Source organism: Hyla sarda, chromosome 3, assembly GCF_029499605.1.
Source record: "Hyla sarda isolate aHylSar1 chromosome 3, aHylSar1.hap1, whole genome shotgun sequence".
Lineage (NCBI taxonomy): Eukaryota > Metazoa > Chordata > Amphibia > Anura > Hylidae > Hyla > Hyla sarda.
Window position 1 is genome coordinate 444158141 of NC_079191.1, and position 22652 is coordinate 444180792.

The 22652-nt window shown below is 44.4% G+C and overlaps 1 protein-coding gene across 10 annotated transcripts in view; it reads right to left on the reverse strand.

Moving 5' to 3' along the window:
- The window catches only part of DNAH8 (dynein axonemal heavy chain 8), a 582992-nt gene that overhangs the window by 201226 nt on the left and 359114 nt on the right, over positions 1-22652 (reverse strand). For all 10 annotated transcript variants that reach the window (XM_056568656.1, XM_056568659.1, XM_056568657.1 and 7 more), the window contains 8 exons: positions 16927-17061; positions 14073-14195; positions 12564-12777; positions 10190-10299; positions 8008-8171; positions 4844-5036; positions 4648-4767; positions 2721-2851 (listed from right to left, as the gene is read on the reverse strand). In XM_056568656.1, the coding sequence (XP_056424631.1) occupies positions 2721-2851; positions 4648-4767; positions 4844-5036; positions 8008-8171; positions 10190-10299; positions 12564-12777; positions 14073-14195; positions 16927-17061 (1190 nt within the window). The remainder of the gene's footprint in view (positions 1-2720; positions 2852-4647; positions 4768-4843; positions 5037-8007; positions 8172-10189; positions 10300-12563; positions 12778-14072; positions 14196-16926; positions 17062-22652) is intronic.

Sequence of the window (22652 nt, forward strand, 5' to 3'; positions counted from 1 at the left end):
CAGTCTCTAGTCTTCCTGGGACTCCAGTTCGACATGGCGTCCCCCAGGATTCGGCTCCCGTCGGACAAGAGGATGACTCTTTTATCAGGAGTTCAGAGTCTACAGAAACCTGTGCCAGTTTCCATTCGATTCTGAATGGAGGTCCTGGGCAGGATGGTGGCGACCATGGACCTCTTCAACTTGCTCTCCTGTCCAGATGGGACAGATCTCCGCTATCCCTTGATCGCAGGATCATCCTTCCCCCCAGGTCTCGCCATTCCCTTCTGTGGTGGCTGCGCTCCCCTCTTCTTTGTCTAGGACGATCCTTTCTGCCCCTCATCTGGCAAGTCATCATGACGGATGCCAGTCTCAGCATTTGGGGAGGAGTCTTCAAGGACCGGACAGTCCAGGGCCATTGGTGTTCCCGAAAATTCCTTCTCCCCATCAACATCTTGGAAATCAGGGCAATCTATCTTTGCCTGCACCATTGGGAGCACCTTCTTCGGGACCATCTTGTTCGTGTCCAGTCGGACTACTCCACAGCTGTGGCGTATATCAATCGCCAGGGCGGCAACCGCAGCTCAGCTGTGATGGCTGAAGTCTCCAAGATCCTTATCTGGGCGGAACTCAGAGTTCCATCCAGCTCAGCGATTCACATACCGGGTGTGGACAATTGGGAGTCAGACTTTCTCAGCCGCTCCTCAGCCGACCCAGGCAAGTGGTTTCTTCATCCAGAAGTGTTTGCGGAAATCTGCAATCTCTGGGGCACTCTAGACATGGACCTGTTAGCGTCGCACCACAACCAGAAGGTTCATTCGCTTTGTGGCAAAGTCCCGGGATCCCTTGGCTCTAGCCGTGGACGCCCTGGTGATTCCTTGGTCGCACTTTGCACTGCCCTATCTCTTCCCTTCTCTTCCTCTCTTTCCCAGGGTCCTGAGGAAGCTCAAGTCGGAAGGCATCCCCACCATTCTCGTGGCTCCGGACTGGCCCAGGAGGGCATGGTACGCAGACGTGGTTCAGCTAGTGGACGATGCTCCACTGCGCCTCCCACTCTGTCCAGACCTGCTCTCTCAGGGTCCTCTTTGCCACCCCAATTTACAGTCGCTGCATTTGACGGCATGGCGGTTGAGATCGCGGTTTTGAGAGGCAGGGGGTTTTCTAACCAAGTTGTTCGCACTATGATCAGGGCGTGCAAGCCCTCTTCTGCGAAGATTTACCACCGTACTTATTTTTGTTGGTGTGAATCTCACGCCTTTTCCCCAGTTACTTTCTCTCTCCGACTTCTTTCCTTTTTACAGTCGGGGTTAGAACAATGATTGGCTCTCAATTCCCTTAAGGGCCAAGTTTCGGCTCTTTCCATTCTTTTTCAACGTCCCCTGGCATCTGATCCTCATATCCGGAACTTTCTTCAAGGTGTGGCTCACGCGGCCCCGCCTTACAGATCACCTACTCCCCCTTGGGATCTGAACTTGGTTCTCGGTGCCCTGCAGGGTGCTCTATTTGAACCTCTTAGGGACGTTCCTCTACGTCTACTTTCCTGGAAGGTGACATTCCTTATTGCGATCACTTCTATTAGGAGGGTTTCGGAGCTGGCAGCTCTATCCTGCTGCTCTCCCTACCTGGTCATCCACCAGGACAAGGTTGTTTTTCGTCCGGTTCAGTCCTTTCTACCTAAGGTTGCTTCCGCTTTTCATCTCAATGAGGACATCGACCTCACGTCCTTTTGTCCGACCCCATCTCATCCAAAGGAACGCTTGTTCCATAAACTTGGTGTGGTACGTGCCGTTCGGACCTACTTCTCAGTCACTTCTTCGTTTCGTCAGAGTGACTCCTTCTTTGGACTTACGGTGGTTCGTCGTAAAGGACTACCTGCTTCCAAGGACACCATTTCTCAGTGGATCCGGTCTGCTATTTCGGAAGCTTCAGAAGGGGAAGACTCCCCCTTTCAGGGTCTCAGCTCATTCCACTCATTCTGTCAGGGCCTCCTGGGCTCTCCGCAACAGGGCTTCGGCCTCGCAAGTTTGTAAAGCGGCCACCTGGTCATCTTTGCACACTTTTACAAAATTCTAGGTTCATATCTTTGCATCTGCTGATGCTAGTCTGGGTCACAAGGTTTCTGCAGGTGGCTTTGGTCCAGCCTTCCACCTAGCTTGCTCCTCTTTTACCAACCCTGGGGACTGCTTTGGTACATCCCAAAATTTGTGTCCCCAAACGAAGCAGATAGAGAAAAGGAGATTTTTATGCTTACCGTAAAATCTCTTTCTCGGAAGATCCATTGGGGGACACAGAATCCACCCTTTTTTCCAGTGTTCCTGGTTTGGTTACCTGTCCGAGGGTGTTTCATTTAATTTTTATTCTGTGGTTCCTCGGACAGTTTCTGGTTTTTTCTTACCTGTCGGTCTTCTCCTACTGCTCTGGGACAAAAACTGATTAGCTCAGGTGCCTGTAGGTGGGTATATCCTGCTGGGAGGGGCCGACTTTTCTTGTTGCCATAGTGTCAAGCCTCCTAGTGACAGCAGCATATACCCAAGGTCTGTGTACCCCAATGTATCCTCCGAGAAAGAGATTTTATTGTAAGCATAAAAATCTCGTTTTTGTGGGTACTTCTAGTAACTAGACATAGCGTTGTACTGGGAAAGGATCCATAATCAAAAATTGTGTTTTATAATATAACAAATAAAAATCTTCTAAAATAATGATTCTGTATCTGGTATGTACTGTAAATTTAGCAGCTGACTCACCTGGTAAGAACAATCTGGAAGACTTTATATCCTGCAATGAATGAGGCTAGGTGTGACAGACTTCTCTTTCCTGACCCATCAACTCCTACTAGCAGAGCATTTCCACAGTTGGTGTGAATGATGCGTGAAATCTGTGGGAAATAAATTACCAGCTGTGGGAACTATTTATTAAACTACTAATATTATGGTTGACACAACAATTCTAAAATATTTCTTTTTTTTTGCATCATAATAAGTAAAAAGCAAGAATAAAATAAATGCTTTTCACAGGTGTCCATAGCCATCACCTGGTATGAATGGGGCCAAACATTTGAATGATAAATCTATAGATGTGCAGTGGTTTGTAGTTAAGGTGAAACTAGACAAATTGATCATCGAGGAGTTTGGCTGAATCTGATGGTCACAACGATTGTCCTTGACCTCTATCTACAACCAGAAGTAACAAAGGACAAAAAACTACTAGCTGATTTGCTTATTTAGTGGAGAAATCGTTGTGTCATTACAAACCTATTTTATCCATAGGTCTTTATTAACAATTTAGCTCAGTTTCTCTTTTACAGTCTGTACAGATTTAACTCATCTCTCTCTGAGTAGCAGCTAAATAAAAGGGAGAATTAGAATTTGCTTTATTTCACCTTCAGGAAACAAGCCAACAATTCAGTGCTAAAGTGTCAACATCCAATAAACATCAAACGGTCTCACTACACCTATAGACCGACATATGCAATTGTATGGCCCTACAGTAGCAGACCACTATAGGAAACCATAAAATGCATTGTATTTGTGCAGTCAACTAGATCGTTGATAACACATCGCTTAGACTACCGTATTTATCGGGGTATACCACGCACCGGCCTATAACACGCACCCTCATTTTACCAAGGATATTTGTGTAAAAAAAGTTTTTTACCCAAATATCCATGGTAAAATGAGGGTGCGTGTGTGCGCGTGTATACCCCGATACACCCCCAGGAAAGGCAGGGGGAGAGAGGCCGTCGCTGCCCGCTTCTCTCCCCCTGCCTTTCCTGGGGTCTAGAGCCCTGCTGCCGGCCCTTCTCTCCCCCTGGCTATCGGCGCCGCTGCCCGTTCTGACCCCCTGACTATCGGTGCCGGCGCCCCATTGCCGGCGCCGATAGCCAGGGGGAGAGAAGCGGCGCTGACAGCCAGGGGGAGAGAAGGGGCAGCGGCACCCATTGCCGGCGCCGCTGCCCCGTTGCCTCCCGCCATCCCTGGTGGCATAATTACCTGTTGCAGGGGTCGGGTCCGTGCTGCTGCAGGCCTCCGGCGTGCGTCCCCTGCGTCGTTGCTATGCACGTCATGCGCCGCGCCGTGCAGCGCATAGCAACGACGCAGGGGACGCACGCCGGAGGCCTGCAGCAGCGCGGACCCGACCCCGACAACAGGTAATTATGCCACCGGGGATGGGGGGAGGCAACGGGGCAGCGGCGCCGACAATGGGTGCCGCTGCCCCTTCTCTCCCCCTGGCTAGCCAGGGGGAGAGAAGGACCGGCAGCAGGGCTCTAGACCCCAGGAAAGGCAGGGGGAGAGAAGCGGGCAGCGATGGCCTCTCTCCCCCTGCCTTTCCTGGAGGTGTATTGGCGTATAACACGCACATAGACTTTAGGCTAAAAATTTTAGCCTAAAAAGTGCGTGTTATACGCCGATAAATACGGTATATTCTTTACTAAGACTCCTGAAAAAGTTCCAAGCATGGATTAAAATGTAAGATGTGAAATTATCCCTTTGTTACCTTCATCTAAAAATATATTAATATTTGTTTAGGCAATATACACAGATATATTTTTGTCATAAATGTTTCAAATTTCACTCATATAACAACATTCTGTAATGGAGACATTAAAATGACCCTAAAGCTGACCTCATTGGGAGTCTGTGTCATGAGTACAAGTTGTATATTGATGTTTACCTTGATGAGATGTATTATTGCATCTTTAAAAAACACCAAATCCATGGAAGATCCTTGATCATCATTTAGTTGTGTCTGATACTGCTTCAGTTGTTCAGACAGAACGTCAAAACTGAGAACCTGAAATAAAGTCATTATTATTAAGTTTTATTTCTAGGCATGTCAATGTTATATCCTCCTTCAGAGATAAAGTTACCATCTGATATAATTTTGGAGATTTTAGCACAAGTTCTTCTAGCTCTTCTCCTACAGGTTCAGGCTCTTCCCTTAGAAAATCCACAAAATGGAAATCATTCTGAACTTCTGACACAAACTGCACATCCACATTTTCTGCTATAACTTGTGCAAGAGATTTATCAAACCAGTCGTGGTCTTCACAGCAAACAAACCTAAAACACAGGGCATAATGTGACTGCAGACATCTTATATCGTAAATATATATAGGCCCTGATCATACATACAGTGGGGATCAAAAGTTTGGGCACCCCAGGTAACAATTTGTATTAATGTGCGTAAAGAAGCCAAGGAAAGATGGAAAAATCTTCAAAAGGCATCACATTACAGATTAGACATTCTTATAATATGTCAACAAAAGTTACATTTTATTTCCATCATTTACCCTTTCAAAATAACAGAAAACAAAAAAATGGTGTCTGCAAAAGTTTGGGCACCCTGCAGAGTCAATATCTTGTACTGTTTCCTTTGGCAAGTATCACAGCTTGTAAATGCTTTTTGTAGCCAGCCAAGAGTCTTTCAATTCTTGTTTGAGGTATCTTTGCCCATTCTTCCTTACAAAAGTCTTCCAGTTCTTTGAGATTTCGGGGCTGTCTGTCACGCACTGCTCTTTTAAGGTCTATCCATAGATTTTCAATTATGTTGAGGTCAGGAGATTGTGAAGGCCATGGCAAAACCTTCAGTTTACGCCTCTTGATGTAATCCCCCATGGATTTCGAGGTGTGTTTTGGATCATCATCCATTTGTAGAAGCCATCCTCTCTTTAATTTCAGCTTTTTAACAGATGGCATCAAGTTAGCATCCAAAATGTGCTGAAATTTTATTGAATCCATTTTTCCTTCTACTCGTGAGATATTCCCTGTGCCACTGGCTGCAATACAACCCCAAAACATGATTGGTCCACCCCCATGCTTAACAGTTGGACAGAGGTTCTTTTCATTAAATTCTATTCCCCTTCTTCTCCAAACATACCTTTGCTCATTCCGGCCAAAAAGTTAAATTTTAAGCTCGTTGGTCCACTGAACTTGTTTCCAAAATGCATCAGGCTTGTCTATATGTTCATTTGCAAAGTTCAAACGCTGATTTTTGTGATTTAGAAGAGGTTTTCTCCTGATGACTCTTCCATGAAGACCATATTTGTACAAGTATCTCTTTATAGTGGAATAGTGTACCACAAACTCCAGTGTCTGCCAGATCTTTCTGGAGGGATTGTGCAGTCATACGTGGGTTTTGAATTGTTTTGCTCACAATCCTTCGAGCTGTTTTGTCTGATATTTTTCTTGGTCTTCCAGATCTTGCTTTAACTTCCACTGTTCCTGATGACTGCCATTTCTTCATTACATTCTGAACAGAGGATATTGACATCTGAAAATGTTTTGCTATCTTCTTATAGCCTTCTCCAGCTTTGTGAGCGTCAACTATTTTCAGTTTCAGATTTCTAGAAAACTGCTCAGAAGAACCCATGGTGCTGATTGTTGGGGCAAGGTCAAATGAGTCTGGGCATTTAAAACCTTTGAGATTGACATCACCTGGTCTTCCCAGATGATGATTGAGAACAATCCATGACACTGGCAGGTCTCAGCTTTGCAAAGGGGGCAGTGCATGCTATAAATTCTGCAGGGTGCCCAAACTTTTGCAGACACCATTTTTTTGTTTTCTGTTATTTTGAAAGTGTAAATGATGGAAATAAAATGTAACTTTTGTTGACATATTATAAGAATGTCTAATCTGTAATTTGATGCCTTTTGGAGATTTGTCTATCTTTCCTTGGCTTCTATATGCACATTAATACAAATTTTTACCGGGGGTGCCCAAACTTTTGATCCCCACTGTAGAAGGGCCCCAAATGTTATCTGTGCAGGACTATGGCACGAAAAATTGCAGAGAGAAAGAAAATATTAAAAAGTTTGAATATCACTTCTTGCTGTGACTCTCAGGTGCATTGTTGCCATCCACAGTACACATCTCAGATGTCTGGGCTGCTGCCCTAAACCTCCCGGTAAGCATCTTCTGCATATATATCCTTGTTCAGGATGCAGATACGGCTTGATGGCTACAGGTCGCTTTAGGCCTACAGTGAACTAGACACCAGAACCACACACAGGACATCAGTGCATTGGTGCAAGTGCGATGACATCAGTTACATTACATTATCTGTGCGTCTGATTTCACAGCTCTCTGCTGCTCCACTACTTCTGGAAATTAAATAAGGTTGGTATAAACGTTATTACTCTATTAGGAGGCAGCTTTATTATTATTATTATTATTATTATATTCAAGAGGTCACACGGGAAATTATTACCTTTTAGAGGGCAAAAAGGCGAACTTTAAAATCTGGAGCACAATAGGGGGCACTATTAAACAGTTTTGTTTGGGGGCACTGTCCATATGACACTACTGCTTTCATATATGCTATGTGGCACTACAATTGGAAGCTAACTATAGTTATGACTCTATTGTTGATGTACAGGATTTTGGGGCACTGTGCATCATAGCAGATACAGTAAGGGGGCACATGGGGTAGTAACATGCACAAAATTAGGGGTAGCAACAGGATAAGGAGAGGGGACAGGAAAGGCAAAAAGCCAAAAGATGTCTGTGCAACAAACTCATGGCTGGAAGAAGTACTTATGGTGGTTTGGGCAGACAGAGAAGATAAGGAAAGAAAACAACGCCAATCAGAGAAGAAGTCCCCTGTAGTCCATGGATGGAATTGCACTTGTCCAGCTGAAGAGCCTGTGTACAGCCTACCACTATATGGGGTAATATTGGTCTCTGTGAAGTGTTTATTTCAGTAACAGTATAATAGTATTATTGAGAAGTGTTTCTGATGTGGACGTATTATTTGGGCCTTGTATAGTGGTATGATTAATAATGTTGGACTTTGTATGAGTTCTGCTAAGTAACAGTACAAAGGTAATATATAATACTTTAGGCTGGTAATATTTATTCCTGTTATAGAGGCAAAAAGTTACATAATAACTATCATTTTGGGAGGAAGTTAGTTGGTGCCTGAGGCACCTCACTCTATCAATAGGAGTTGCTCATAGGAGCATGTGCAAATGGGTTGACCAAAAAAATTACACTGATACATTTTATATGTAACAATAAATACTGGTAAAATACCTGTCAGCAATAACCCTCTGGCATTCATGCTTAAACAGAGCAAGGAGCTGGGATACAGTGGTGCATTTCTCGGCCTTGATACTTATCATTCCCTGCCAAATTCGGGAAAGGTCTCGTAGGTTGAAGATGTAGTGAAATTTAGAAGGTGTAGGCAGCATTTTTACCTGTGATATAATAAACATCATGCATTACATAAGGTGAGGACTGAACAGTCATTAAAGGGGTACTCCGGCGCTTAGACATGTTATCCCTTATCCAAAGGATAGGGGATAAGATGCCTGATCGTGGGGGTCCCGCCACTGGGGACCCCTGTGATCTTGCATGCCGCACCCCGTTAAAATCAGTCCCCAGAGCGTGTTCGCTCCGGGTCTGATTACTGTCGATCACGTGGCCTGAGCGTTGTGACGCCAGGGCTCCGCCCCCGTGGTCTGGCCTTTGGTCTGGTCCTTAAAGGGGTACTCCACCCCTAGACATCTTATCTTATCCTGCCGCTGGGGACCCCCGCATCATAGCATGCGGCACCCACCTGTTTCTTGTCCGGAAGCGCTGGAGGGTCTGGGTCGCGACTACGGGAATGGAAGTCTGTGACGTCACGATTCCGCCCTTGTGTGACGTCATGCCCCGCCCCCTCAATGCAAGCCTATGGGAGGGGGCGTGGCGGCTGTCACGCCCCCTCCCATAGACTTGCATTGAGGGGCGGGGCGTGATGTCACACGGGGCGGAGTCGTGATGTCACGCTCTTTCGCGTCGGGATCCGAAGCCTCCAGCGTTGCCGGAAGCCGTTGAGGTGGGTGCTGCAGGCGAGATCCCGGGGGTCCCCAGCAGCGAGACCCCCGCGATCTGACATCTTATGCCCTATCCTTTGGATAGGGGATAAGATGTCTAGGGGTGGAGTACCCCTTTAATACAGTGTTTATAGTAAATGTTCCCTACCTGTAGGCCTGTCACATTTACATAAGCCACTGTGCTCTTATGCATAAATGCGGATGTTATAAAATGGGACAGAAAGCTTTTCAATCACACAGCCTCTACCTCAATGATAAAGATATAGGAAGACAATGAATGAGAGCTGGGTGAGTTTGTCAATATCATTCAGCGGTGTTCCTCTATGCACTAGACATTCAAAGATTGGCTGGTGACTGGTTCACCCACCTTTATGTAACCTTTCCTATTTATAAAACATGGCTGGATTATTGCATTAATAAATCAGTTTTTGCCTTTTGGCTCAAACCCATTGTTGTCTGGACAATTAGAGTGTAATGTGTCTGATAACATGTAATATGTTTGATTTGTCTTTATTTGTACCCTCAGAATTTGTTGGTGTCATATAAATATTTATATTATAGATTTATTTATGGACAAATATGGACAAATACTTCTCAAAAGAGTATGCCGGCATTAAAAAAAAAAAATCTATTGCTGGGGCCCGTAGAAAAAAGGCTATACTCACCTAACCCCAGTGCCCCTGCAGGTCCTGCCTGCTCAGCTAGTCATTGGCCGCAGTGGTGTCCTGCCTCTGTCAGGGATTGGCTGAGTGGGCAGGTCCTGCGTAGAGTTCTCATCATGAAATGATACAGAAGCAGTAGGGGACCGGATGGCAATAAATAGGAACTGCCTCAGGACCTGCAGGCGATCAGGGGTGGGTACGTATAGCTTTTTTTTTTTTTTTTTTTTTTAAAGGCAAGAATACCCTTTAACTAGAGATGCAATATACTTAGACATCGCAATACAACAGTGATCTCCAACCTGTGGCTCACCAGTTGTTGCCTCGACAGCATTTTGCTACAGTTGTACAGCCACAGGATGTAGAGAGGAAATTATTCATCAAAATGTCAGGCAAGAGTAAACAGTTCTGAATTCTGCATGTCCAAAAATGTAACGGCAAGCTAAGTCAGTGAAAGAAATCAAACACTGGAACAAAGTAGCTGCTTTCCCACATAGGAAATACCTTATGAATTTCAGAAATCAGTCACAAATGTGTAATTTGGAATATTGGTGCCTTCAGATCTACATAACCTCACTACAGGAGAAGAACAGCAGAGGCTACAAGGCTACAGAGACGGGAAGGATCAATTCATAACCCTCAAATAATTTATATCCAATCAAAAAGTAAGACAATACAATTATATGCGACTCTTTCGACAAATGAGTATTATTAATGTGAAGGAACTAAGTGAATTACCTTTGTCATCTGCCACAGAGCTCTACTAGCCGGCACCAACTTTTTTACCAGATCACAGACTTCTGCTTTAAAGTTTCTACAGGAATTGTAATAGCCACATCCTATGACTCCTATGCAACAATGGAGACAATAGGTGTGAATTCTGGGCTATGTGGTCCTACTAAGTCAAAGACATTACATAATTAACTATATATATTAAACACTATGTAAGACACTAAGAGAGAGTCTTCTGTTAATAAAGTCTAGAATCATATAAAGAGAAGCTCTGCAACTTTTTAATACACTGTGGGGAAATTTTACTAAGTCTGATGATTCACGTGCCGGTAGGGCTGGGTGGTATACCGGTTCATACCGAATACCAAAATTTTTGTGCTGCACGATATGAATATTTCCCATACCGCAATACCGGTTGGGCCCCTCCCCCTTAGGAATGAATGAGTTATCAGCCCAACGCTGCGCTGTCCCCACATCAGGGAACTAATCATATGTTGCCCGCCAGCGCTGTTCTGCTCCCCCCCAAATCATGTTACACACCAGCGCTGTTCTGCTCCCCCTCAAATCATGTTACCCACCAGCGCTGTTCTGCTCCCCCCCAAATCATGTTACCCACCAGCGCTGTTCTGCTCCCCCCCAAATCATGTTACCCACCAGCGCTGTTCTGCTCCCCCTCAAATCATGTTACCCACCAGCGCTGTTCTGCTCCCCCTCAAATCATGTTACCCACCAGCGCTGTTCTGCTCCCCCCCAAATCATGTTACCCACCAGAGCTGTTCTGCTCCCCCCCCAAATCATTTTAACCACTCGCGCTGTTCTGCTCCCCCCCCCCCCCAAATCATGTTACCCGCCAGGGCTGTTCTGCTCCCCCCCCAATTAATTTTAAGCCCAGCGGGGTACTACTCACATATATCACCCGCAAGAACTGCCCTCCTCCTCTTTGTTGCGGGCCGCTGGCGCTGGAACTCAATACTGTACGCCAGTGGTCTCCAATCTGTGGACCTCCAGATGTTGCAAAACTACAACTGCCAGCATGCCCGGACAGCCAACGGCTGTCCAGGCATGCTGGGAGTTGTAGTTTTGCCACAGCTGGAGGTCCGCAGGTTTGAGACCACTGCTGTACACTGTATCCCTATGCCCGGGTGGCAAAAGATAAAGAAAATAAACTTTAACTTACCTACGTCGGCCTCACGCTGTTCCTGGGGACTGGAACGTCGAACAGCCGTCAGCCTATCACCGGCCGCAGCATTGTCCCGCCCTGGCCATTGATAGGTTAAACGCACTGTAAGAAGCCAGCCAGAGCTCCTTACATGACAGTGGGCTCAGCCTATAACAGGCCGGGGCGGGACATCGCTCCGGCCGGTGATAGGCTGACGGCTGTCCGACGTTCCAGTCCCCAGGAACAGCGTGAGGCCGATGTAGGTAAGTTAAAGTTTATTTTCTTTATCTTTCGCAGCCCGGGCGGCTGTCCGGGCATGCTGGGAGTTGTAGTTTTGCAACATCTGGAGGTCCGCAGGTTGGAGACCACTGGCGTACAGTATAGAGTTCCAACGCCAGCGGCCCGCAACAAAGAGGAGGAGGGCAGTGCTTGCGGGTGACATATGTGAGTAGTACCCCGCTGGGCTGATAATTAATTCGGGGGGGAGCAGAACAGCCCTGGTGGGTAACATGAATTGGGGGTGAAAGAAATACCGTTATATACCGTGGAACCGACATAAGTTACAAAAATACAGTGATACACATATTTGGTCATACCGCCCATCTCTACGCGCCGGTGTAAAACTATGCTGGAGTTAGATGGACCAAATGTACTAAAAGGTGCACACCTTGTAATACTTGTGGATCATCTCTTACTGTATGTATACCTTTGAACTGACATATACCTAGCTAGGAGCTGATATAGGTTTTAGCTGTATTTTACCCTAATTTCTGGAAGAAAGTCTAGTAAATTTATCAGGCTGCATGCAAGAGCAGCATTAAAACAGCAAGTGGAAAGTTTTTGCACAAAAAGTTTCAACTTCTGTCCACTGAAAAAACTAGTGAGCATGCTTTGGTAAATCCCCCCTTTTCCTTTTAATGTCTTACCAATCTATGATCTGTTAGTCATTACAGATAATTACAGATAGACAATAACAGACTAAGGAGAGAGATTGTGCTGTTGATGTCATTGCCTCAAATGATATTCAACTGTAACAAACTTTCAGCTGTGAAAGTATTTGGTCAGTACAGCTTTTCCACCTCTGGATGTATACTGGATTCTTTTTTCCGCTGTTAATTAATACAGAGGGATTGAATCATAATGGCCCAGATTTATCAATCTGTCTGAGAGAAAAATATGTCTGCCCAATTAAAACATGTTAAAAACAGAAATCTGATTTACCAAATATTTGGTCGATAGACGCATTGGAGGGTGATGTGAAGTTAAAAATGGTGAACTGTCTCTTTAACCTCTGTGGGATATCATTCCGTCCTCCTCCTGGATGTATCATTGCCCCTATGATCTGCACATCAGTGATCGTCATAAAATCTCCAGGCTTCACCAGGCTGTACATCCCCTTCATTTTCATCATCTGGCAAACTATTTCATTTGTTACCTACATAAAACATATCGATAAATTCAAGGTATCATCACAGCCTCTCCCACAACCTGCCTCCGATCTGACCAGCATTATGATATATTTCCACTAGTGAAATGCTGACGATTATAGGGACATACAATAAAAGCTACATGCATCTGTAGTGATCTGATCAAATGTTATATTCACAGCATTTCATCTGTACAAAGTGAGAAAGCACCTAAACCAGGTATAACCGAAGGAGCAAACATCCTCTTCGTGGTTTCAGTGTCAAGTTACAATATTAATTGGTTCCAGGACGACCATTGTATGTTGAGGCCATAACTCTATGGAAACCTGGTAATTGGTTCTGAAGCCACCAAAATGTCCAAAAATAGGAAAAAGTGAGGATTAAAGAAAAATAAGTAGATAACAATATAGATAAAGCAAATCCTTACATATAAAAGTAATACAGATCTGCTGGGAGCTGTAAATCACTGTCTATGCAGAAGACAGGAGCTTCTTCAGGGTCCTGTACAGTACACGCAATGTCCTAAAAAAGTAACATGGAGCCGCCCTCACCTGGTGTCCAAAGGAGCAGCTAACACTGGTACAGGTAAATAGCAGTACAGAACATGTAATACCTCCCTGTACTGTAGGGGGCGCTACCAGACCCCAGTCAGTGCATGCACTTCAGTAATACAGGTAAAGAGTACAGAACATGTAATACCTCCCTGTACTGTAGGGGGTGCTACCAGACACCAGTCAGTGCATACACTTCAGTAATACAGGGGTTTTACCAGTGAATGCCCATTCTGATTGGTCAGTTCTTCCGGGTATTGACACTTTTTACACATCTGGACTGTCCGTACATTGTATGTTGAGTCTGGTTTCAAGTTAGTTACAATTAGAGATGAGCGAACTTACAGTAAATTCGATTTGTCACGAACTTCTCGGCTCGGCAGTTGATGACTTTTCCTGCATAAATTAGTTCAGCTTTCAGGTGCTCCCGTGGGCTGGAAAAGGTGGATACAGTCCTTGGAGACTCTTTTCCAGCCCACCGGAGCACCGGAAAGCTGAACTAATTTACGCAGGAAAAGTCAGCAACCGCCGAGAAGTTTGTGACGAATCGAATTTACTGTAAGTTCGCTCATCTCTAGTTACAATGGTCCAGAAAAGACCATTGTATGTTGTAACTATTGTATGTTGAGGCCATTGTAAGTTGAGGGATCACTGTAATAACGCAGATCAGTAACAATTATCTTCTTATATCATTATATCTATGTTCAGCATTTCACAGGTCATTGCTACTTGGAGGATCAGTGGTCAGATACCTGGTCTCCACAGTCATTCACAGCCGGCATGCTAATGTCGTCAATGAACACGGTCATTTTTCTACCTCCTATTGGCCCGTATGTGCTTCCTATGCGCTTGTCCACAAAGCTTTCTATCGCTCCCTACAAAACAATATGAGACACAGGACATAGTACAGAAATGAAAGAACAGCAAAGCTGGAAGTATAAAGAGGGTAGAAATTGCATTTATTTGCCCTTTGGCATTTTTCCTGTGGGTGTTTTTTTTAGGAATTTTCATAAGGTATCATTAAAAAATGTAATAAAAACAAATATATATATATATATACATACATAAAAGAATTATGCAGTAGGGATACAGGAAATTGGAAATTGTAGGGAACTAATGTTAGAATTTTTTAAACAAATTAATTTTTTTTAATATTTGGAAAACAGGGAACAATTATAGGGAGCGGGGCAGATAATTGATAGTCGGAAATAATATGAAAATAGTGTAAATGTATGATTTTTTTATGTGTAATTGAAAAATGTATATATATTTTTATGTATAGTGAATGTGTTTTACTAGGTTTTAATATTTTTTTTTTTTTTTTTTTTAAGGTACATTATATTTTACTCTGGCTGCCCTACTCCCATCATGAAACACACTCTGAACAATTATGTGAGTAGTAGTCCAGGTGCTGAGGGATCGATGGCACCGGGTCTCACTCTGCTGACCCGCTGATATCATAACTTAAAAGCCGGCGAAGCAGGCAGCATCCCGCTCCGCTCCTCAGCCGGCCTGGGCTGTAAATTCCTATTCCCGCCAGAAGCCCTCATTGGTCAATCAGTGGGGACCAATGCCATCGGTCCCTCAGCACCTGGACTACTCTGTTCCATAATGGGAGTAGCAAAGCCGGAGTAAAATATAAAATATCTAAAATAAAAAGTAAAAAAAGTTAGTAAAACACATACATTATACATAAAAATACATATATTATACAAAATAAATTATTTAATTACACCTTATAACAGTGTTTCCCAACCAGGGTGCCTCCAGATGTTGCAAAACTACAACTTCCAGCACGCCCAGAAAGCCAGGGACCCGCCGGTAATGGCAGACATCCGCAATCGCGCGGATGTCCGCAATTAACCCCACAGATGCCGTGATCAATACAGATCACGGCATCTGCGGCACTTTAAATGGTTGATCGGATCGCCCGCTGCACTGCCGCGGGGATGCAATCATCCAGCATGATGGCCGGAGGTCTCCTCACCTGGTTCGGTCCGTCTCCCGGGGTCTTCTGCTCTGGTCTGAGATCGAGCAGAAGATGACCGATAATACTGAGCAGTACTATGTCCTATGCATAGCACTGAATAGTATTAGCAATCAAATGATTGCTATAAATATTCCCCTGTGGGGACATAAAAAGTGTAAAAAAAAAAAAGTAAAAAAATGTAAAAAAAATTTGTAAAATCCCCTCCCCCAATAAAAAGGTAAAATGTAAGTTTTTCCCTTTTTACCCCCAAAAAAGAATTTGAAAAGAACACACATATTTGGTATTGCCGCAAGCGTAAAAGTCTGAACTAATAAAATATATTGTTAATTATCCAGAACGGTGAACGGCGTAAACATAAATTTTTTTTTTTTTAAAGTCCAGAATTGCTGCTTTTTTATTCCAAATTTTTTTAATAAAAAATGAATAAAAAGTAAAACCTAGGCAAAAGTGGTACTGATAAAAACTACAGATCATGGCGCAAAAAATGAGACCTCATACCGAACCATATGCAGAAAAATGAGAAAGTTATAGGTGGTCAAAATGTGCAATTTCAAACATACTAATTTTTTTTAAATGGTTTGACATTTTTTTTAAGCAGTAGAATTATAGAAAAGCAAATAACATGGGGATCATTTTAATTGACCCACAGAATAAAGAAAACATGTGATTTTTACCGGAAAGTGTACAGCGTGAAAACAAAACCTTCCAAAATTTGCTAAATTGCGGTTTTCTTTTCAATTTTCCCACATAAATAATATTTGTTTGATTGCGCCGTACATTTTATGGTAAAATAAGTAATGTAATTACAAAGTACAATTGGTAACGCAAAAAACAAGCCCTCATATGGGTCTGTGGATGGAAATATAAGAGAGTTATGATTTTTAGAAGGCGAGGAGGAAAAAAATGAAAAAATTAAATTGGTCTGGTCCTTAAAGGGGTACTCCACCCCTAGACATCTTATCCCCTATCCTATGTCTGATCGCGAGGGTCCTGCCGCTGGGGACCCCCGCATTATAGCATGCGGCACCCACCTGTTTCTTGTTCGGAAGCGCTGGAGGGTCTGGGTCGCGACCACGGGAATGGAAGTCTGTGACGTCACGACTCCGCCCCCGTGTGACGTCACGCCCTGTCCCCTCAATGCAAGTCTATGACGGCCATCACGCCCCCTCCCATAGACTTGCATTGAGGGGACGGGGCGTGACGTCACACGGGGGCGAAATCATGACATCACGGACTTCCATTCCCGTGGTCGCGACCCAGACCCTCCAGCGCTTCCAGACAAGAAACAGGTGGGTAACGAGTGCTATATTGCGGGACCCCTGTGATAAGACATCTTATCCCCTATCCTTTGGATAAGGGATAAGATGTCTAGGGGTGGAGTACCCCTTTAAGGCCAAAATGGGCCTGGTCCTTAAGGGGTTAAAAGCACTAAAACCGCTGGGGCCGATCAGCAGGATAACTATCACAAACACGTGAGATATGGCGACATTTCAGCATCTGTATTATGGTAACAGTACTTTGCCCTACAGCAGTTCCGGTAAACTGAACTCACATATGTAAAGTTTACTTCAGCAGCATCGCCAGCGTCCGGGACACAAATTTAACACCAGTCCTACCTGAAACATCCCGGGTTCAGTTGCTGAAGAGAAGTTTAATGATTTTGACACATGTTCTTCTATGTTGTATCTGCTCATGTAAGATTTTATCATCACAGTCTTCCCAGTGCCAGTTTCTCCGATCAGTAGAACGGCCTGAATATCACAAATCACAATTAGTTCTTGTCACGTATTGACACTTCTGACATAGAAAAATGATTTTATAATGAATTCGGAAAGTATTCAGACCCTTTCGCTTTTTTCACATTGTGCTAAAATAAAATAAATCATGTTGTCCCCCATCATTCTGCACCCACTGCCCCATAATGACAAAGTAAAACTGAACTTTAGAAATGTTGCAAATAAAAAACAAACATTTTTTCATCAACATATAATAAAATAATATATAATAATTCCAACAGGTAGAGAATGTAAGTAAGTACGGCACTGCCGCGTACATGGACAAGCAGGAGGCAGTGTGAATAAAGTCCTGTCCCTGGGCACATAAAACTTGGCATCCCACACTGCTCAATCCTCCAGAAGAAAAACTATTGTCATGCTTGAAAGAAGAGATGAGAAGGCACTTGCTTTGCAGCCAAAAAGAGATTCATTCCATGAGGTCAGTGATACAACACAGGCCGACGGGACGTTTCTCACTCACATGCCATTGGTCATGATTAGGCGCATGTGAGAAACGTCCCGTCGGCCTGTGTTGTATCACTGACCTCATGGAATGAATCTCTTTTTGGCTGCAAAGCAAGTGCCTTCTCATCTCTTCTTTCAAGCATAATATATAATAATATAAGATAATAAGTATTCAGACCCTTTACTATGACACATGACATTTATCTATGGCTCCTCCTATTTCTCTTGATCATCTCTGAGATGTTTCTCCACCCTGATTGGAGTCACCTGTGGTAAATTCAGCTGTTTGGACAAGACACAGCCCTGTCTATATAAGGTCTCACAACTGACAATATATGTCAGAGCAAACACCAAGCCATGAGGAGGAAAGACACAGCCTGTAGAGCTCAGACACAGCCCTGTCTATATAAGATCTCACAGCTGACAATGTATATCAGAGCAAACACCAAGTCATGTGGGGTAAAGAACTGCCTGTAGAGCTCAGACACAGCCCTGTCTATATAAGATCTCACAGCTGACAATGTATATCAGAGCAAACACCAAGCCATGAGGGGTAAAGAACTGCCTGTAGAGCTCAGACACAGCCCTGTCTATATAAGATCTCACAGCTGACAATGTATATCAGAGCAAACACCAAGCCATGAGGGGTAAAGAACTACCTGTAGAGCTCAGACACAGCCCTGTCTATATAAGGTCTCACAGCTGACAATGTATATCAGAGCAAACACCATGAGAAGGAAAGAACTGCCTGTAGAGCTCAGACACAGCCCTGTCTATATAAGATCTCACAGCTGACAATGTATATCAGAGCAAACACCAAGCCATGAGGGGTAAAGAACTGCCTGTAGAGCTCAGACACAGCCCTGTCTATATAAGGTCTCACAACTGACAATATATATCAGAGGAAACACCAAGCCATGAGGCGGAAAGAACTGCCTGTAGAGATCAGACACAGCCCTGTCTATATAAGGTCTCACAGCTGACAATGTATATCAGAGCAAACACCAAGCCATGAGGCGGAAAGAACTGCCTGTAGAGATCAGACACAGCCCTGTCTATATAAGGACTCACAGCTGACAATATATATCAGAGCAAACACCAAACCATGAGGGGGAAAGAACTGCCTGTAGAGCTCAGACACAGCCCTGTCTATATAAGGTCTCACAGCTGACAATGTATATCAGAGCAAACACCATGAGAAGGAAAGAACTGCCTGTAGAGCTCAGACACAGTCCTGTCTATATAAGGTCTCACAGTTGACAATATATATCAGAGCAAACACTAAGCCATGAGGAGGAAAGAACTGCCTGTAGAGCTCAGACACAGCCCTGTCTATATAAGGTATCACAGCTGACAATGTATATCAGAGCAAACACCAAGCCATGAGAAGGAAAGAACTGCCTGTAGAGCTCAGACACAGCCCTGTCTATATAAGGACTCACAGCTGACAATGTATATCAGAGCAAACACCAAGTCATGAGGGGGAAAGAACTGCCTGTAGAGTTCAGACACAGCCCTGTCTATATAAGGACTCACAGCTGACAATATATATCAGAGCAAACACCAAATCATGAGGGAGAAAGAACTGCCTGTAGAGCTCAGGCACAGCCCTGTCTATATATGGACTCACAGCTGACAATATATATCAGAGCAAACACCAAGCCATGAGAAGGAAAGAACTGCCTGTAGAGCTCAGACACAGCCCTGTCTATATAAGGTCTCACAGCTGACAATATATATTAGAGCAAACACCAAGACATGAGGAGGAAAGAAATGCCTGTAGAGCTCAGACACAGTCCTGTCTATATTAGGTCTCACAGCTGACAATATATATCAGAGCAAACACCAAGCCATGAGGAGGAAAGAACTGCCTGTAGAGCTCAGACACAGCCCTGTCTATATAAGGTCTCACAGCTGACAATATATATCAGAGCAAACACCAAACCATGAGGGGGAAAGAACTGCCTGTAGAGCTCAGACACAGCCCTGTCTATATAAGATCTCACAGCTGACAATATATTATCAAAGCAAACACCAAACCATGAGGCGGAAAGAACTGCCTGTAGAGCTCAGACACAGCCCTGTCTATATAAGGTCTCACAGCTGACAATGTATATCGGAGCAAACACCAAGCCATGAGGGGGAAAGAACTGCCTGTAGAGATCAGACACAGCCCTGTCTATATAAGATCTCACAGCTGACAATGTATATCAGAGCAAACACCAAGCCATGAGATGGAAAGAACTGCCTGTAGAGATCAGACACAGCCCTGTCTATATAAGGTCTCACAGCTGACAATGTATATCGGAGCAAACACCAAGCCATGAGATGGAAAGAACTGCCTGTAGAGATCAGACACAGTCCTGTCTATATAAGATCTCACAGCTGACAATGTATATCAGAGCAAACACCATGAGAAGGAAAGAACTGCCTGTAGAGCTCAGACACAGCCCTGTCTATATAAGGCCTCACAGCTGACAATATATATCAGAGCAAACACCAAGCCATGAGGGAGAAAGAACTGCCTGTAGAGCTCAGACACATTCATGTCTATATAAGGTCTCACAGCTGACAATATATATCAGAGCAAACACCAAGCCATGAGGGGGAAAGAACTGCCTGTAGAGCTCAGACACAGCCCTGTCTATATAAGGTCTCACAGCTGACAATGTATATCAGAGTAAACACCAAGTCATGAGGGGGAAAGAACTGCCTGTAGAGCTCAGACACAGCCCTGTCTATATAAGGACTCACAGCTGTCAATATATATCAAAGTAAACACCAAGTCATGAGGAAGAACTGCCTATAGAGCTCAGACACAGTCCTGTCTATATAAGGTCTCACAGCTGACAATGTATATCAGAGCAAACGCCAAGCCATGAGGTGGAAAGAACTGCCTGTAGAGCTCAGACACAGCCCTGTCTATATAAGGTCTCACAGCTGACAATGTATATCAGAGTAAACACCAAGTCATGAGGGGGAAAGAACTGCCTGTAGAGCTCAGACACAGCCCTGTCTATATAAGGACTCACAGCTGTCAATATATATCAAAGTAAACACCAAGTCATGAGGAAGAACTGCCTATAGAGCTCAGACACAGTCCTCTCTATATAAGGTCTCACAGCTGACAATATATATCAGAGCAAACACCAAGCCATGAGGTAAATGAACTGCCTGTAGAGCTCAGGCACAGCCCTGTCTATATAAGGTCTCACAGCTGACAATATATATCAGAGCAAACACCAATCCATGAGGCGGAAAGAACTGCCAGTAGAGCTCAGACACAGCCCTGTCTATATAAGATCTCACAGCTGACAATGTACAGTAACCCCCCGACCTACGATGGCCCCGACATATGATAAAATCGACATACGATGCTTTTATATGTCGGGGCCATCGCATTAACTGCTATCGGACAGCGCAAAATGCTTAAGCTGCTGTCGGATAGCAGTTTAAGCATCCCTGGCAGGTTCGCTTACCTATCCCCGCTGCTCCGGTGTCTTCTTCGCGATCCTCCGGTGTCTTGCGCATCTTCTCCAGGGTCCAGGCCTTGCTTGCCGGCGTCGTTATTACGTCACTACGCACGCCGCGCCGGCGCAGCAGCGTAATAACGTCACCAGAAAGCGAGGCCCGGACCCTGCAGAAGATGCGGAAGAAGCAGTAGGATCGCGAAGAAGACACCGGAGCAGCGGGACAGCATCGGGAACCCCTGGGACAGCATCGGGAGCGGTGAGGACCTGGTCCGGAGCGACGGGGACTGGTGAGTACAGCTTCCTATACTTTACATTGCACGGATCCCTCAACATACAATGGATTCGACAAACGATGGGTCGTTTGGAACGAATTTCCATCGTATGTTGAGGGACCACTGTATATCAGAGCAAACACTAAGTCATGAGGCGGAAAGAACTGCCTGTAGAGATCAGACACAGCCCTGTCTATATAAGGTCTCACAGCTGACAATGTATATCAGAGCAAACACCAAGCCATGATGAGGAAAGAACTGCCTGTAGAGCTCAGACACAGCCCTGTCTATATAAGGTCTCACAGCTGACAATATATATCGGAGCAAACACCAAGACATGAGGGGGAAAGAACTGCCTGTAGAGCTCAGACACAGCCCTGTCTATATAAGGTCTCACAGCTGACAATGTAGATCAGAGCAAACAACAAGCCATGAGGGGGAAAGAACTGCCTGTAGAGCTCAGACACAGCCCTGTCTATATAAGGTCTCACAGCTGACAATGTATATCAGAGCAAACACTAAGTCATGAGGTTGAAAGAACTGCCTGTAGAGCTCAGACACAGCCCTGTCTATATAAGGTCTCACAGCTGACAATGTATATCAGAGTAAACACCAAGTCATGAGGATGAAAGAACTGCCTGTAGAGCTCAGACACAGCCCTGTCTATATAAGGTATCACAGCTGAAAATGTTTTTCAGAGCAAAAACCATGTCATGAGGAGGAAAGAACGGCCTGTGAGATCAGACACAGCCCTGTCTATATAAGATCTCACAGCTGTCAAAATGTATCATAACAAACACCAAGCCATGAGGGGGAAAGAACTTCCTGTAGAGATCAGACACAGTCCTGTCTATATAAGGTCTCACAGCTGATAATGTATATCAGAGCAAACATGAGCGGAAAAGAACTGCCTGTAGAGCTCAAAGACAGAATTGTGTGGAGCCACAAATATGAAGAAAGGGAATAAAACATTTCCCAAGAGCTCAGTGGCCTTCAAAAGTCTTGGCCAATGTAACAACTCTAATAACATACAGTCTCCGTGTTAACAATCTTCATGCTTGATTCTCATAGCGTTCAGTGAACCCTATGCTGATAATGTATATCAGAGCAAACATGAGCGGGAAAGAACTGCCTGTAGAGCTCAAAGACAGAATTGTGTGGAGCCACAAATATGAAGAAAGGGAATAAAACATTTCCCAAGAGCTCAGTGGCCTTCAAAAGTCTTGGCCAATGTAACAACTCTAATAACATACAGTCTCCGTGTTAACAATCTTCATGCTTGATTCTCATAGCGTTCAGTGAACCCTACCCTGACAATGTATATCAGAGTAAACATGAGCGGGAAAGAAGTGCCTGA